Source organism: Zingiber officinale, chromosome 3A (assembly GCF_018446385.1).
Source record: "Zingiber officinale cultivar Zhangliang chromosome 3A, Zo_v1.1, whole genome shotgun sequence".
In the NCBI taxonomy this organism is placed as follows: Eukaryota; Viridiplantae; Streptophyta; class Magnoliopsida; order Zingiberales; family Zingiberaceae; genus Zingiber; species Zingiber officinale.
In genome coordinates, this window is record NC_055990.1 from 53,780,349 (window position 1) to 53,798,507 (window position 18,159).

At 35.4% G+C, this 18,159-nt stretch overlaps 1 protein-coding gene across 2 annotated transcripts; it reads right to left on the reverse strand.

Moving 5' to 3' along the window:
* Positions 1-7,683: 7,683 nt before the first annotated feature.
* Positions 7,684-11,016, reverse strand: LOC122051893 (14-3-3 protein 9-like). Of its 2 annotated transcripts, none has more exons than XM_042613211.1 (7): positions 10,832-11,016; positions 10,421-10,727; positions 10,257-10,344; positions 9,497-9,606; positions 9,261-9,409; positions 8,144-8,181; positions 7,684-8,032 (listed from the first exon to the last, which is right to left on the reverse strand). In XM_042613211.1, the coding sequence occupies exons 1-7, from the start codon at positions 10,902-10,904 to the stop codon at positions 8,030-8,032; spliced, it is 768 nt and encodes a 255-aa protein (XP_042469145.1). In that variant the 5' UTR covers positions 10,905-11,016; the 3' UTR covers positions 7,684-8,029. The 2 variants fall into 2 exon arrangements, with proteins under 2 accessions (XP_042469145.1, XP_042469144.1); XM_042613210.1 differs by having other exon boundaries at positions 8,144-8,184.
* Positions 11,017-18,159: the final 7,143 nt, after the last annotated feature.

Genomic DNA, 18,159 nt, shown 5'->3' on the forward strand with positions numbered 1-18,159 from the left:
TGAAAGTCCTGGTGAGTGAAGCCAAGCAGTTGGGAAGTCCTGGTGAGTGAAGCCGGGCAAGGAAAAATCCAGATGGATCAAGGCTGATCGGACATCTGGTGTTGAGAAGGTCAAGTAGGTCAAGGGAGTGACCGGATACTTGGCACGAAGAGAAAAGTCCAAGTGGGTCAAAGGGATTGACCGGACACTTGGTGGGGAGTCTTAGCAGGTTAAGGGAGTGACCAGATGCTAGGCATGATGTACCAACAGGTCAAGGTTGACCGGATGTTGGTTCGAGAGACTTGGGACTTGGTGTTGAGGAAAACCAAGCTCTGGATCGATCAGTGGATCGATCCATTGATACCATGGATTCCTGATCGGTCGAGACCGATCCAGTGATCTTGATCGGTCTCTGAGCCGATCGGTAACTCTGATGAGCTTGTGTGTGTTATCGATCGGATGAAGACCGATCGAGGCCGATCGAAGAAGGCAGAGCTGGGAAAGACGGCTGATCGGTCTAGGGACCGATCAGCATAGACCTGATCGGTCCCCATGACCGATCAAGACCTGGACCGATCGGTAGAGCTGATCGGTCGCCCAGCCGATGTGACTCAGCGGCTAGGCTATTCGAACTTCGTGTTCGGTCTTTTGCCTTGCAGTTCGCGAGTTGACTCGGGATATCGGAGGTTATAAAAGGAGATCGAGGCCACTCTCTAGCTTCTTCTGCTTCCTCTCTGTTTCTTCTTGCTGCTGCAAGTTCTTCTCGAGCTTTGCTGAGCTCTTCGTTCTGAAGCTTTTGTGAGCTTCCACTCGATTGGGACTTCAACTGACAGTTGCTGTTTGTGGTTGGATTCCCGTGAAGTTGCTGCTTCATCCAGTCGACAAGAAGGCAAGCTAGGGTTATTACATTTTTGTATTGTACTTAGTTTCCTGCTGTATTCTTGTACTCCTGTTCATCTTGCTGTTGCAAGACACTGTGGCGAGGTTTCTCCACCCAGAAGGAGTGATTATTAGCCGGGTTTCCGGGGTCTCATCCACCGACGGATTGATAGGCTTCGTCCACCTTACGGACACGCCGAGGAGTAGGAGTATATCTCCGAACCTCGTTACATCGACGAGTTTGAGGTTTGCTATTCTCCGTTGTCGTTTCTATTGTTTATTTCCACTGCGCTAACCTTGATTTGTAGAAAGAAACGAAAGATTTGGGGTCGGCTATTCACACCCCCCTCTCTAGCCGCGATCATCGATCCTAACAAACTCAAGTTGATTTATAGATGAGTTATTAGTTACAACCTATATACTTAATCTAGGGTCTTCTAAATATGTTCTGTTTACTCCATATGAACGTTGGATAGGTAGAAAATCATATTTAAGTAATATGAGACCTTGGGGGTTAGCTTCCTACATTCATAATAAGACTCACAAATATAGAAAATTAGGACCCAGAGTTAAGAAGTGTATCTTTACAGGGTATTTTGAGACTTCTAAAGGTTATGTCTTCATTGGTGAGTGACTAGATGGAACCATCTCTGAAATAGAGTTAAGAGATACTACTTTTCTCGAAATTGAGTTCACAACAAAATGTGAAGTTGATAAGATAATTCCTCTATTTACGATAGAGAAGGAGGATAATATTCCTTTATCAACAAATCAAGTATCAAGAGAGATGCCTAAATCTAGTCAACTTAGTGGGAGTGATTTGTTGTTGAATAAGTCAGTTTCTCAATAGTCTAGCCTACGAAGAAGTAGTGATCAGATTATTCCTTAGAAAATGTTTGACATTGAGAATGATGCATTGATGATTCTCCCAGTTGATGGTGAGGAACCTTGAATGATTGAGGAAGCTTTGAGATGCTCAGTTAGAGAAGAATAATAAATTACAATAGATGAGGAAATGGATTCAATGAGAAAGAATCAAGTTTGGACTTTAGTTGATCTTCCCCTAGGCCGAAGGGCTATTGGGAATATGTGGATTCTCAAAATAAAGAGAAAAGTAGATGGATCAATATAAAGCTCGACTGCTTGCAAAAGGATATACCCAAATGGAGGGTATTATTTTTAAAGAGAAGTTGAGTACATCTTAGGAGTGAAGATTATGAAAGATTGATCAAAAAGGCTTTTGGATTTGTCTCAAGAGGCTTATATCACCAAAATGTTACAATACTTCAATATGTCGAATTACAACATTATATCCCAAGACTCCTAAAGAAATAGCAAAAATAAAGGAAAATCATATGTCAGTGTTATTGGTAATTTAATGTATACTATATTGTATACTCGTTTTGATATAAGCTATGTTGTTGACTTAGTTAGCCATTTCCAATCAAACCCAAGATCAAGACACTAGAAAGCATTGAAAAGGATATTCAGATATCTTAAAAGGACAACAGATTGTTATATCTATTTTCGAGGATCTAAGATGAGTCAAAAGGGATATACAAATGCAAATTGGGTGGGAGACCTTTATGACAGAAAATCCACATCTGACTTCTTACTAAATGGTGGCATCATTACATGGAATAGCAAGAAGCAGGCTTATGTAGCCTTGTCGACAATGAAAGCTGTGTGGCTTGACTTGTGTAGCTTTGTTGACAATAGAATATATATGACTGGGCTTGTGTATCCTTGTCGACAATGGAAGTTGTGTGGCTTACGCAGCGAATGGCAAGAAGCTGTCTGGTTGAGAACATTCCTAAAGTATCTAAAGATTACTGAGAATAGTGGGAGTCCTATTACAATGTTATGTGACAGTCAAGCTACTATAGCTTTTTCCAAAGATCTTAACTATAATAGCAAAGGTAAACATATAGAAATTAAATATAATTTTGTAAGGGATATAGTTGACAAGAAATAGATAGTTCTTGAGTACATTTCTACATGTAATATGCTTATAGATTTTTTTACTAAGCCATTGACTAAAGAGTCATTTCAAGGATATGGAAAGTCTTTGTGACTTCATAAAATGTAACACATTATAAAATATCATTATCTATTCAGTGTATGTGTTATTACATTTTGGATTGAATTCTCGATGAGCATGTTGGCAGGTTGAGATTGGTCCATTCACATGGACAATCATCTCTATTTGTTAAGTATAAATAGAAGTAAGACAGTTACTTATAGGACAACTTATGTAGTCGTGAATAGAGACATACCAATAAGTTAAGGTTGCCTTAATAATTGTATTAAGATGAGATCATTTATGTAATGATCAGAGTAAATGAACCCACTATTTATTGAATCTACTTAAGGTCAGATTGGAATTCAGATGTTGAATTTAGGATTAGACATTAGGTATATCTAGATCGAAATCTGTACAATGTTAAATTTTTAAGAAAACCATGTGGTCTTTTTAGTAAATAGAATAACATTATAGTATGTGATTCATACCACATGTGCTATGACGACAATAAGAGTAGTAGAAGAATAGATCTCTGCTCTCTACTATGTGAGACCCTTGAGATTATAAGTTAATCTTAATCTTACCCTAAGTGACTATTTAGTTATCTACTTGAAGTTTTGATCAGTGTCTACTACTTTAGCATGTTTCCTATTGGCTATGGGTAATTCGGTCTATATAGCATAACTAGGGAAACAACTGATTAGAATGAATAAATTCTAGCTAAAAAGGAAGATTAAATAGATTTACATCTTTTGATATTATTTACTAGTCGACCCATTTCTGTTGTGTATAGAAATTTTTGTGAACATTTGAATATGGAACATGTTCTTGACATAATAGTCATTATGAGGGGTTAGAGATGTTCATATTGATGTAGATGTGACAATAATTTAATCTAGAGTAAAGGTAAGTTATTGACGTCTCTGATTTGTTCTATAGAACAGCTATGTAAGGTGCAACAATTTTCTTAGCAATAATTGCTCAGTGTGCTTGCTATCGCACGAACCATTTTCCCTAACGTATGAATTAGATGTTCTTATTTGGTCTTTGTGATTAATTAGTGTTTTCCTTTGATTTTTGTGACTTGATTATAATATAGTCTATGTGACTTACATGGTCTTTCTAACTAGTAAACTTTTATGTATTGACTTGGAGGAGTGAGAGATATAGGAGTTATGAAGATAAAAGGGTGTATCTCCCCTTCTTCTTCCTTCTTTATGAGTGACCCTTCACCTTCTTCCTTTATGAGCGACATTATTGTTGCTTGTCTTTATATAAGAGGTGTCCAAGGAATCGAAAGAAAAGAGGGGGGTGAGCAAGTCATCGGTGAAAAAGAACATATTTGGTTTGTGAATTTTGAAGAGTTTTCTGATTCGTTCGTGATTGTTCTTCCGACAACAAGTGAAGATCTATGGAAGATCACTGTGAGTTTTACAGATTTCGTATTTCTGTATTTCATAATTTAAAATCAACAAAGAATTCCTAACAAAATGAAAGATTTACCTCCCCTAGATATGATGAATCGACATTAATATTAACACAAGAAGAGGAATTAGAAAAACTTGTTATCGTTGGTGGAAGAAAGGAAGAGGCGGAGGATGAAGAAGAAAGACTTGTTGGTGGTGGAAGAAAAGAAGGAGAGATAGGGGAGGAACAAAAAAAACAAAGACTTGTTGGTGGAGCATTAGAAGAGATGGAGGAAGAGATAGGAGCGAAAATTCAATTCTTAATTGTTGAATTATTTTTTTGCTCTTGTCCCTTAAATTTAGTCACAAGTCTTCTTCATCCTCTCTACTTCATCTTGTAAGTTTAGGAATTTGTAAATTTACTCACAAGCCTTATTTTAAAAAATAATAATAATAGAGATCAATATCGTACAAAATTTGTAAGGTTATGAATAAATTATTTTTCATAAAAAATAAAATATAATAATTTTGATTAAAAATAGTATGTAATTGTTTTATTTGAAATTATATGATTATTTTTTATTAAATTTTAAATCTAAACATATAGATAACTTTATATGATTATTGATGAGCACTGTTATTTTTTTCTTCGCATTTTTATAGTGACCAACTTTATCTAAATTCTTTTGGATACATTTCTCTTTCATTATCCATGCATTATTCTTTTTTTACTTCTCGTTGACTCTTCTCAATGTGATCTTCATCTCTATGTCCGGGCTATTTATATTCCTCTTCTAGCACTAACATCATATCAAAATCGACTCGAAAGTCCATCAAATATGAGTGGACAAAAGGAATAACCTGAAGTTAGTGCAAATACTTTAGCATTAAATGTTGAATTGATGATGGTCCAATGAAAGGAAGTGAATAAATAATGAACTTTTCTTTTAAATAGCATAAACTCAAACATGGGGTTTGCCAAATAAATAATAAAATAAATAAACACTCACAAGTTTATTCCCCCTTGTTATCTTTTAAGAAGCTTTATCCTCTTTCTAATCAAAGATTGTATAGTCAACGAGGTGTTCTACCACAATCTATCTAGGTTAAGTTCTTTGCATCTCTCCATTTAATTTCAACTCCTTTAGAATCCAAGATAAGGTATTAACATGATTTACATTTGTCCGAATGGATCCTTATTGATTAGTGTCATTACTTTTGATATGTTGGGCTAGGAATTGGGGATTCGTTTCCTATCTTTTCAAGTATTGATGTCGACCTGTTCTCGTTCTCTCTTTGTACTTTATCCGCCGCCATCATTTTAACATCTTCGAATATAATAATTAGACATACCCTCTTTTGGCTTCTATAAGTCTTAAGAGATATAAAGTATCCATCAACAATCAAATAATTCTTTCAATTTGGGTAAGTGTTTTTTATTTAAATGTCAATAGAGGATGCTTTGACCACATCCCTTATTTTTTCCGGGACTATGGTACAATAGTAAGGACACTCAATTATTTCACAGATATCTATGATTTAGATTTTTTTCTTTAAATAGGATTTACAAGTAAAGAATACTAGATTTTTAGATCGTCTACTATAAATATTTCTCAATTTTTTCTGATAAAAAATTTCAATGAAACTAAATTGATCACTTTAGAATCAACGTTACCCAATCTATTAATCACATAAAATCCTCAATCAAGAACTGTAAGCATGCCTCCATACGATGATTTCATTGGTCAAGGTGACAATCAGCCATGCTTGCTTAGAATAAATTCCACGATGATGAATCACGACGCATTATCAATCACACTAAGAAGAATTTATTATGGGCAAAAATGCTTTTTTTTATTAGAATTGTCAAAAAAAAAGTCTCTTTTTCATGTATTATCAAAGAATATCCTATTACCCTACTATATATTTGACTTTTTAAAATTATCCTTATTTTTGATATTGTTATAGTAAGTATGAGTTCATAGTTACTATAAAATTAAAGCAAATACGATTTCACAACTTCTGCAGCTTAAACATTTCAATGATCAATTTTAATAATTGGTAACTACTATTACAATATGAATTATTTCAAAATTGTGATGGAGTAATTTTATAACTATCCTAAATATGAACACTTTATCTCTCTATCAACATTAGTGAACACTAATTATGTTGATAAATATTATACTATAGCAGCTATAAATCATAGCTAATATTTTATATTTGATCAACACTAATAGAGTTGTAAACGAGCTAAAACGAGTCAAGTTTTGTGATGTTCAAGTTTATTTGATAAGATAAACGAGTCAAGTCACATCGAGCCCAAAATAAATCAAGTCATTGAAATGATTGTTCAAGCTTGGCTTGATTTATTTTTTCTGAGTTTGAGCTTGGTTTAATATTATCAAACTCTCAATTCAAATTTATTTAATTGTTTGAAATTTTTACATTTTAAGCTTGTTGATTAATTATTGAATTTGATAATATAAATTTGTTTATTCATTTAAAATATTTTTTATCTATTTAATATGTTAATAAGAGCTTTATTGATAAATATTGTTCACGGACAAATGTTGTTTACGAACATTAACAAATTGAACACATGTGTTCAAGCTCGTTTGTAACGAGTTGTTTAAGTTTATTTATTTAATTGATTTTATATGTATTGAGTAAACATAAATAAACTCTTAACAAATTGATCACTAAATTTATTTATGAATGTTTGTAGAAGTTGCTTGTAACTGATATAACTCTATCATTATAGTAGCTATGAAATTAACTGCTATAATTATATAACAACTACTTGATTGTAGCTATTATAATCTAACAGCTCCAAACTTCTAGTTGATATAACAATGTTAAAATTAAGGACAATTTCAAAAAGTAAAATAAACAATGGGGGAATAAGACACTCTTTGAATAATAAATGAAAGACGGATGCCCCTTAATGATCCTAATAAAAATTCTAATAAAAAAAAGGATGCCTTTTAATTTTTACCCATTTATTATTAGTATACCTCAGTCAAAGGTGGTGCCCATTCTGCTCTTGTGGTAGGTTCGTTCCCTGAGGACAACTTTTTCAAAGACTAATTTCTCTGCGATGGAGCTCAGAAAGCTTCTGTTTCTAGACAAGAATCTCATTAACACGAGGAAAATTTTGCCTTGGCAAATGCTGATGTTAATTGCAACAATTTATGAAAAGGCACTGCAACAGTTGGATGTGAGGATGATACCATTCTTCTACCAAGTAATTCCAAAGGCCAAAATAGATGACAGTTCAATGCTCGAACCGTCGAACAGGTAACATAAATTCTAAGACGACAAAATGTCTCTTGGATTATAACATGACTAACAAGACAAGAAAAGAATGAAAATTTCACAAGATACGATGCCATCTTATCCCTAACACTTCTCCAATTGCATAATTATAAAAGCTCAATAGTTGCAAACGTATGAGGAACTAAAATGTAAACATGAAAAACTCTCAAACAGACCAAAAAATCTCAACGCCTAGTAGTACGGACTTAAGAACACTGGAATTAGAGCCACTCTAATGTCCATATATATCTTACTAGAAACATGACATTGTCAATATCAAGCCATCCGACGGACATAAACTCAAAGGTGATGCAACTCCAGTAGCCAAATACTATTTGAAAATAATCTATCACCAGCCCACATGCCATATTGTTCTTTCACAGCATTCTTTACCTGGTCGTCCTTGTCCTACAGCTGGTAAAATTCACTGCAATTTTTATTTGTCCATCGTTAGATGATAATGGGTGCAGGAAAACTATAGTTTCAGACATTTAAATTACTAGGATTATGACAGAAATAGTGGAGCATAAATAAACACCTGAGCATCTTCACCTGCTCCACCCTTTGCAGGATCATCTGCTGCGGCCAATCAAAACAGCAATCACAAAGCAAGAAAAGACATTATTCTTCATTAGCTCAAGCATAAGAGAAGGAATTGTTTTGTTTTAGCAAACAACAATTATATTACACATAAGGGTTGAGAGTTGAGCGGCCTAGAATGAACTGAAATTTCATGGGTTCCTAGATTGTATAAGAAAGCAGGCATCATACATAAGTCATCTTTTATTGTTTCCTAAGGTTAAGATTAGGTTCAACCTCCCGACTAAGTCACTATTAAATTATTGACATGAAAAAGCCAAAGAAAACAGTATTGTTCAACTCATAAAACAGTGTGCTATAAGGCTGGCCATGTTTGTTATATTGAACCACTAGAAAATTTTCAAATTGAACCAAACCAAAATAATTTGAAAATTTCAGACTAATCTAATGAGCCTCCAAACCGTACCCAAATGAACCTGAAATTTCTCTATTTTCAAACCCATATTGAATTGATAAACTGAATTTATATAGTTAAGGTGATAACTTCATCACAGGTTTGTTGATACCTCTAGTTAAAATAAATTGCAACCTAAAATGCATGCCATTATTGTACTCAATTTCACCAAGAAAATGAACATAGAAGACTGGAGTTGGAACTTTAGAACCCGTTGCTGCTATTGCCATTATTTCTGTCCATGTTCTGATAATAGAAAAAACACTCTAAGGGCTTTCGCTCTAAGGGTTTTGTTGATTGCTAGGTTGGGTACTTCCAAATAATAACTTCTCTATGCATAAAAGAAAACTTCCTGATGACACTACTTCCTCAATTCTCAGTCAATATTGAACACATTCCCAAAGAAATAAGAGTGAAGGATTATCAAATATATAGAATTATCCCTAGTTCTTTTCTCCAGTGAAAATTAAAATGAAGTAGCATATGGTATGAATCTCACATATATAAAAGACCATAAGCAATCACTTTTAGTGCCTAAAGCTTATTTGTAGTTTACATGCAAATATGCCATGAAATAGCACAATAGCATAACACGAATTCTATAATGCAACATTATTTAACATGGCATGTGCATAAATCCTGATTATATACTTAATATTACCACTATCCTCAGGGATGTCATTGGTCCACAATGTGAGGTTATCCCTCAGAAGTTGCATAATCAGTGTGCTATCTTTGTATGATTCCTCACTCAATGTATCCAACTCAGAAATCGCTTCATCAAAAGCTTGCTTAGCAAGATGGCAAGCCCTGGATACAGATCCAAATAGCATGAAATCTGTACTAATATAAAAAATAAAATAAAAGATTTAATAATAAAATTTAAGCAGGTCATACCTTTCTGGCGAGTTCAAGATCTCATAGTAGAACACAGAGAAGTTCAACGCCAAACCCAGTCGAATTGGATGTGTAGGAGACAATTCAGACTCAGCTGTACTTGTAGCTGCCTGTGAGCAAGTTCAAGAGAAAAATATAAAACCTGACCGGAACAATTGTTTAAATAATGAGTGTAAAGAAAAGCCAACTTAGCGCCTCACCAGTAAATTTCCAGGATGAACACAGATTAAAAAAAAAAACCTGACGATGAAAAACAAAAGAATTTCTTGTTTCCCATTGTCTATGGAAAATCCGACCTATTTCCCAATCTTCTTTGTCAAAATTTTTATTATCTAGGAATAATTCTAAGGAAAAGGATCTGGTTTTCAAATAGTACATATAGAGATAAAATCTTCTCAAGCAAAGTGCACAAACACAAGGGAAGTGTTTCTTTGGAAGGATAAAGCATAAAAGAAGAAAGAGACCGGATGGAAACAAGGGAAAAAGGAAAAGGAAAATCGAAATTCTCAAATTACATTTCCTAATGGAAACAATGGAAAAAGTTGTCCTTGAAAAATCCTCATTTTTGTTGAAGGCTGAGACTGGATGGTAACAGACAAAGGGCAGGTGGCCCCAAATCGCAAAGATTCTGATACAAGTAATAATACCAACATTGTAATTTTACAACTGCGCATTGACGTGCTGATAATCTTAGAGGCAAAACAGATCTAGGACCGAAAATAGTAGCGAAATTCGAGACCATTCAGGACAAAAAGGATACCTCATACGCTTTCAGGGACTGATCTGCAACATCCTTTTTTTCGTTTCCAGTCTTGAATTCTGCCAGGTAGCGGTAATAATCTCCCTTCCTACATTTACAACCAGATACCGAAGTTAATCCTCAGAGCCTCTTTCAGTTGATCCAAACTTTCAGATCTAGCTCACATCTTGTTGTAGAAGACCAACGGTTCCGCAGCCGTCGAAGACGGAATGAGATGCTCGTCGATCACAGTCATGATGTCGCTGCAGATGTCAGAGAGCTCCGACTCCACCTTCAGCCTGTACTCCTTTATCATCTTCGCGTGCTGCTCGTTCCCCCTAGCCTCCTCCTTCTGCGCAATCGAGTTGAACACCCTCCACGCGGCCCGCCGCGCGCCAATCACGTTCTTGTATCCCACCGACAGCAGGTTCCGCTCCTCCACGGTGAGCTCGACGTCGAGCTTCGCCGCCTTCTTCATCACCTCCACCATATCTGCGCAAGAAAACACCACCAGATGAACTCCAATTCCAGTATCCAGCAGTTCCGCCACGGCGCTAGGATTTGGACGTCAGAAAAACGAAGAAGCGGACGCGTACCATCGTAGCGCTCGGCCTGCTCGGCGAGCTTGGCAGTGTAGACGAAGCTCTCGCGTTCCTTCGGCGACGCCATGGGAGACAAGGCCGGACTGAATCGATCTCCTCTGCTTCTTTTCTCTCTTCCTTCTTCCTCTCCGCCAGGGAGCGCCGGCTACGACGAGAAAAACAAAAGCAGAGGAAGAAAGCAAAGACGACAAAACGAGAGAGCGAAGAAAAGCTGGCCCTACGATGAATGGTCGCAGCAGTTACTATCCGTTGGATTGAATGGGCACGACATTACAATACGGGTCTCTGCATCGAACCCATTGCTAATGATTAGATGCGGAGAATGGGTTGGGTCGGTGGCCAACCCAGCAATGCCGTCCTTTCACCACGCATCGTGCTTTACTTATATATTTATTTCTTTCGCGTTTATTTATTTTTCTTTTAAAATACCTTTAACCCAATATATTTTCTTTTCGGTAGTATTTTATTCTTATATTTAAAAAATAATATTTAACTGACAAAAGTTAAATACGAGAAATCTTATAAAAATAATTATGTCTTCATCTTTTTTTTTTTATTTTTCAATACTAATAATAAAAGAAAAAATTATATTAATTAATTATTATATCTTTAGTAAAAATCTTCATAAAATTCATATATATACACCAACATAAATAATAAAAAAATAATAATTCTAAAAGGGATAACTAACTAAAAACTCATTCCATTATCCTCACCAAATAAAAAAGAACAAAAATTTTAAATTGATAAATCTAAATCAAATGAAGATGAAATAAAGTTCAAAATTAAAAATTTTCTCCTTGTCATCAAATATGCGATACAATAAAGTAGAAGTGATTTTGATTCATTAATTTAGATTTCTGATTTTTTTTTTTTTTTTTTTTTGATTTGGTGAGAGTAGTGAAATGAGTTTTTAACTGGTTATCTCTTTTAAAGTGATTGTTTTTATGTTATTTATGCATATGCGTGTATAAATTTTGTGAGAATTTTTATCGAAAGATACAACTCGGTCAATGTAATATGTTTTTCCCTCTTCAAGTTATTAACAAAAAATGATGAAAAAGAAAAAGGTACAATTATTTTTTATTCATTATCTGTCATATTTGATGATAAAGAGTAGATTTTTAATAATGAAATTTGGTCTATGTTCATTTGATTTTAGTTCATCAATTTAGAATTTTGATTATTTTTTAATTTGATGAGAATGGTAGAGTGAGTTTTTTTTTTTTTTTTTTTTTTGCTGATTATCCAATCAATTCAATGTATTTTCTCTTTTGAGATTATTATTAAAAATAATATTATTATTTTGAGATTATTATTAAAAATTGATTAAAAAAGATTAGGATATAATTATCTTTTATAATATTTTTCACGTATGACTTTTGATAAGGGAAAAATAACTATTATTTTTTAAATATAGAGGATAAAATGCTATTGGATGAAAAATAAAGGGGTTATAAGTATTTTACCCTTTTATAATTAATGTGTTAAAAGTTTATCCTACAACTTAAATATATATTTAAAAATTGACCTGTAAATATTCGTCCCTATTTAAATTTTAACTTTTATTTCTGTCAGCTTTAACCTACTAAATCCGCAAGGGAGATATTTTAAAATTGTAAATAGTTCGTCAAAATTAGCATAAAAATAGTTTTACATTTTAGGATGCAAGATTTTAGTATTGACCATCTTTGCTCGAGATATAAGACATATTCTGAATTAAAATTATATAATTCAGATTTATTTGTTAAATGGCCTTGGTTGATAATCTTAAATTGACTGAAGGAAGGAAAATTTATTGTATCATCGTCACTGCCAAGAGATGCCATTTGTTATGTAGAGAGAAAACAACACCTCTCAATCTCTAATATAGATGAAGAAAAAAAAAATCACGCAGAGTAATGAAACAAAGACGCACAAGAAAAGAGCAAGTATGAGGAAAGAGAAGAAGAAGAGTTATCGTAGTTCGGCAATGTGCTTACTCCATAAAAACGGTTGAAGCTTTATTAAAATTCTCTTTACTAAAAAAAAACACATTCAATAATTCTCATCATTGTACAATAGGTTTACAATGATTCTTATAAATAGTTCATAAACCCTAGACTCGATAAAATCATAATAAAATTTTATTATGAAAAAATGTAACCGAATTTTATTATATAAAATCGTAACAGAATTTTATTACGAAAAATCTTAATAGATTTTTCTTCCATGACATCCATCACATTGACCTTCATCCAAATTTGAGTTACCTGTCAACAATCTCCACCTTGGCGAATATTCACCCCTTCAAAGAATCGAGTATCTGAACAAAACTCCACCTAGATCTCTCGGTCTAGGCGTTCTTCCTCTAGCATCTAGAGATATGGATCAAGTTCAAGTAATGCTTGAACTTCTCTGTGGTCATTGGATTTATCAGCATGTCTGCAATATTATATGCAAAATTTTATTATATAAAATCGTAACAAAATTTTATTACAAAAAATCTTAACAGATTTTTCTTCCATGATATCCATCACATTGATCTTCATCCAAATATGAGCTACCCATCAACAATCTCCACCTTCGCGAATATTCACCCCTTGAAAGAATACGAGTATCTGAACAAAACTCCACCTAGATCTCTGGGTCTAGGCTTTCTTCCTCTAGCATCTAGAGATATGGATCAAATTCAAGCAATACTTGAACTTCTTTGTGGTCACTAGATTTATCAGCATGTCTGCAATATTATATGCAATGTGAACCTTCTCAAGTTGAATTTCCCCAGAAGCAATCAGCTCTCTAATCTTATGAAATCTCACATCAATGTGTTTGGTTTTCCTATGATACACCTGATTCTTTGACAAATAGATAGCACTCTAACTATTGCATAATAGTTTGACTCCACCTTGTTGAACGCTCAGTTCTCTGACCAATCCTGTAATCCATAAAGCTTCCTTCGTCGTTTCAGCTGCTATCATGTATTTTGACTCTGTAGTAGACAATATAATAATAGATTGTATCATTGATTTCCAACAGATAGGTCCTCCTACCACAGTGAACATGTATCCTATAGTAGACCTCCTATCATCTAAATCTCCTACATAGTCTACATCTACATACTCACTAATTGAAAAATCTTCCGGTTATCTACTAAATATGATGCCATAATCATCGATATTTCTCAAGTATCTGAAAATCCACTTCACTGCATCCTAATGTGGTTGATTGAATTTGAGAGAAACTTGCTCATCATACTAACTACTTGCGCTAAATCTATTGGTGCGGAAAGCATCCGACGATCGAATCCGAGTTTTGATAATGACAAAGGATTCAAAGTTAAGGTTATTTATTATCTAATATGGTTGAATGAGCTTGCAGGAAAAGTCCTAAGGTCTCTTAGGCAAAAGTCCTAGCTGCGGTTAGGCAAGTGAAAACCCTAGGGGGTGGTAACCTTAGGTCCTAGAGGGTGGAAACCCTAGGTGGAAAGACTTGGCAAGTCGAGGTCTTCGGCCAAAAGTCCTAGAGTCGGGGACTCTAGGTGAAAAGTCCTAGTGTCGCGAACCAGGTGAAAGTCTGGGCAGGTCATGGAGCGGACTTCCAGCGAAAAGACCTGAAAACTTGGGCGCTGAGCAAAAGTCCAGCCTGCCTGAAGGATCAGACTGGCAATAGGTATACTCTCCTGAGTGGAGTAGGTGAGGACGCGTTCCCCGCTAAGGGAACAGTAGGCGTCGACTCGACCTAGGGTTTCCGGTCGAAAATCTGAAGTCAGAACTGGACAGTCCGGTGATTGTCAAACATCTTTTTATATTCATTATTATGTGCTAACTTTGTATTACAGGGTATTTTTGGGACTAACATATCTTGCAGGACAAAGGAGGAAACTTTGCCTCGGATGAACAGTACCTGAGGCGCCCTCCATGGAGCTTGTAGGCGCCTTGGGTGCAAGGCAGAAGGAACACGTGCAAAGAAGCTGGAGGCGCCCTCAAGGAGTGCTGAGGTGCCTCGGACGACATTGGAGGCGCCCTCAAGGGAGATGGAGGCACCTTCAAGAGGATAGGTTGCGAAGGAGTCAAAGCTCATCCTCGCTGTGAATTTACCGGTGATGGAGGCACCCTCAAGGGTCTTGGAGGCACTCTCAACGACCTTTATTAGGAGGTCTCGACCAGCAGCTGAAAGTATCAAGTTCTAAGCAATCATACAACTGTTTGCTGCTAACGAGACGTTCTGGCTGAGCCATAACACGGCCCCGACAACCCGAAGCTGTGAGTTTTCAAATTCTTGTTGTCAGTATAATTTTTTAGTGCATTTAAATTGTAATACCTGATTGTACTATTTCCCGAAATTATAGTTGTTGCTCAAAGTAAACGCTCAACAAGCGTGGGCCTTGGAGTAGGAGTCGCTCTAGGCTCCGAACCAAGTAAATCTTGGCGTCTTCTCTGTATGTGTTTTATTTAGGTTTCTGCTGCATTTACTCGATCGTTTCGAATACGAAAAGTGAAAGCCATGAGAGCTATTCATCCCCCCCTAGCGCTTTCGATCCAACAATTGGTATCAAAGCGGGGTCGCTTTGATTTGGTGCAACCACCAGTCAAGCATATTTTTCATGGTGATTTTCAGTTTTTCGGAGTCAATCGGAATCAGTATTCTTGCCGCCCTCCGATTTTTTCGTAATCAAATTTTTCTCGAAGTTGGTGCAACACCACTCGAGATCGCATGTTAGTTTTTCTTTTAACCTGTACTACTAATCCAGGCTTAAGTCCTGGGACAAGTTTCTTTTTATTTTTCTTGTGTAAGTTTCTATGGCTCTTCAAGAAGGCTACAGTACATCTCGACCTCCGCTCTTCACCGAAGAAGATTTCGGCTACTAGAAGGGCAGAATGGAGTTCTACCTCCAAACTCAATTTGAGGTATGAATGATTATCAAGACCGGCATCTCACTCCCACATGACGGTGCAGGAAAACCAGTTTCGTGTGAGAATTGGGACGTAAGCATAATAAAGAAAGTAGAAGCCAATGCAAAAGCAACGTGTATCCTCCAATGTGGACTAACGAAGGAGGAGTTGAACCACGTCAGCCTGTTCTCGAGCATCAAAGAACTTGGGAGAAGCTGATTGAATTACATGAAGGAACATCCAACACCAAGGTAAGTAAGAGGGATCTCATTCTTAATAAATTATATAATATAAAGTTGCAGGAAGGTGAAAAGGCGAGCCAACTGCATGCACGCATCCAAGACCTCCTCAACGGTCTCCACGCAATAGGACAAAAGGTAGAAAATAGAGACATAATCAGGTATTCCCTAAATGCTTTCCTGAGGAATACCTTGTGGGCATCAATGATAGATGCGTACAAGGTATCCAAGGATCTCTCTTCAATTAAATTAGATGAGTTGTTTATTGAATTTGAATTACATGAACAAGTTAACGCTCGATCAACCAAGAAGGGTATAGCTTTTATTGCATGTACAAGCAAAGCGCGCGAACCAAAAGTAAGACTCAGAACCGAATCAGAGTCAGAAGAAGAATCGGATTCAGAAGATGATGACGACGAGCTCATGGCCGAACTCATCAACTTGGTGAGAAGACTCTACAAAAAGAAGAAGGGCTTCAACAAGAAGGACATCAAGAAGGTGATCTAGTCCAAGGAGGCCCAACCAAGCTCAAAGATGAAGTTCGAAGTAATCTGCTACGGTTGCAATCAAAAGGGACATATCAAAGAAAATTGTCCGAATCGGAAGGATGCAAAGAAGCAGAGAAAGAAGAAAGATCTGAAGGCAATTGGGACGAGTCTTCTTCAAAAGAGTCTGACGATGAAGAACTCGAACAGACGAGTTTCCTTACAATGATGACCCGGGACCAAGTCAACAAATCTGGAAGCGAGGACGAATCGGAAGCTGAGTCCAAGAGAAGCCACGGATCCGTATCCATTTCCGAAGGGCCTAACCCCTCTGTAAGTAGTTCTCAGTTATATAACTTAGTTAATTATCTGATGCATAAATCAACTAAATCTAACATTCGGCAAATCACTTCTAAAGGAGGTAACAACCCTTAAAGAAGTGACTATCTCCAAATCCTTGACCGACCCGATTCAGACTGGAACCTCAACTCAAGTCCAAAAGCTTGAGGAAGAGAATTCGAGCCTGAAAACTCAAGTCAAGGATTTGAAGATTGCATTGGAACGGTTTACACTGGATTCCAAGAATCTTGACTTGATTCTTGGAAAACAGGAGGTCGTATACAATCGATCCAGACTACGATTTAGAACAAAAAATTAATACCGTTCATATCTGTCACTTGTTAACAGACCAAATAGAAAAGTAGTCTAAGCATGGATACTTAAGTCCAACTTAGTCAATCAAGTTGGACTTGGTAAATATTGGGTCCCCAATGATCAAGTCCATTACCTTGATAAACCATATCGAGACTATGATCCAGGGGGAGCCAATAGAAAAACTATCTTAATAAATAAATAAAATTATTTAATGGTTGTTATTTTCTGTTTTATGTTTATGCATGCTTAGATTTGGCTAGATTAAGGACCTAGGCGTAATTTACAATTGAATAGTTAGTCCTAGGAGTTTCAAAAAGAAAATTAAATATATAATTTCTTTAAAAGGCTCTGTCTAGAAGTGGTGGATGATCTCATACCCAAGAAGGCCTAGTGCCTCGCTACAGCTTGAGAGTCAATCCTTGAATTGTGTATTTAATTGACTGATTAGAAAATCTAAGTCTAACTCAAATGTAAATAAATCCTTAGACATAATTTAAATTAAAGATAATTATCTCACAAAAATACATAAGATTCCCTGATTGATAACTTAGAATCAGGTGAGATGTATCTAGGATGAACTTAGTCGTATTTAATTCAATTCAATTTAAAATTTCAATTCAATACAATTTAAATCTTAATTCAATTTAATCAACTTAATTAAACCTAACAAATTTAACTTAATTAACTAACTTAACTTATTTAAACCTAACAAACTCAATCAACTTAACTACTTAATTAAACAAACTAATTTAGCAACTTAATTAAATCTATCTAATAAATTAAACATAACTTAATTACTTAACAACTTAATTAATCTTAAATTAATTAATTTGACTTAATTAACTAACTTGACCAAATTAATTTAACTTAATCAATTTAACTAAACCAAATTAATTTTTAATTTTTAATTAACTTAACTAATAAGTTAACTTAATCAAATTAATCAACTTAATAAAATATAACTTAATAAACTATCTCACAATCACCCATAAGAATACCATGCTTTATCATCTAGACTGGGTGAGATGGAACATTAAGGAATTAATTTCAATTAAACTATCTCTTGAATC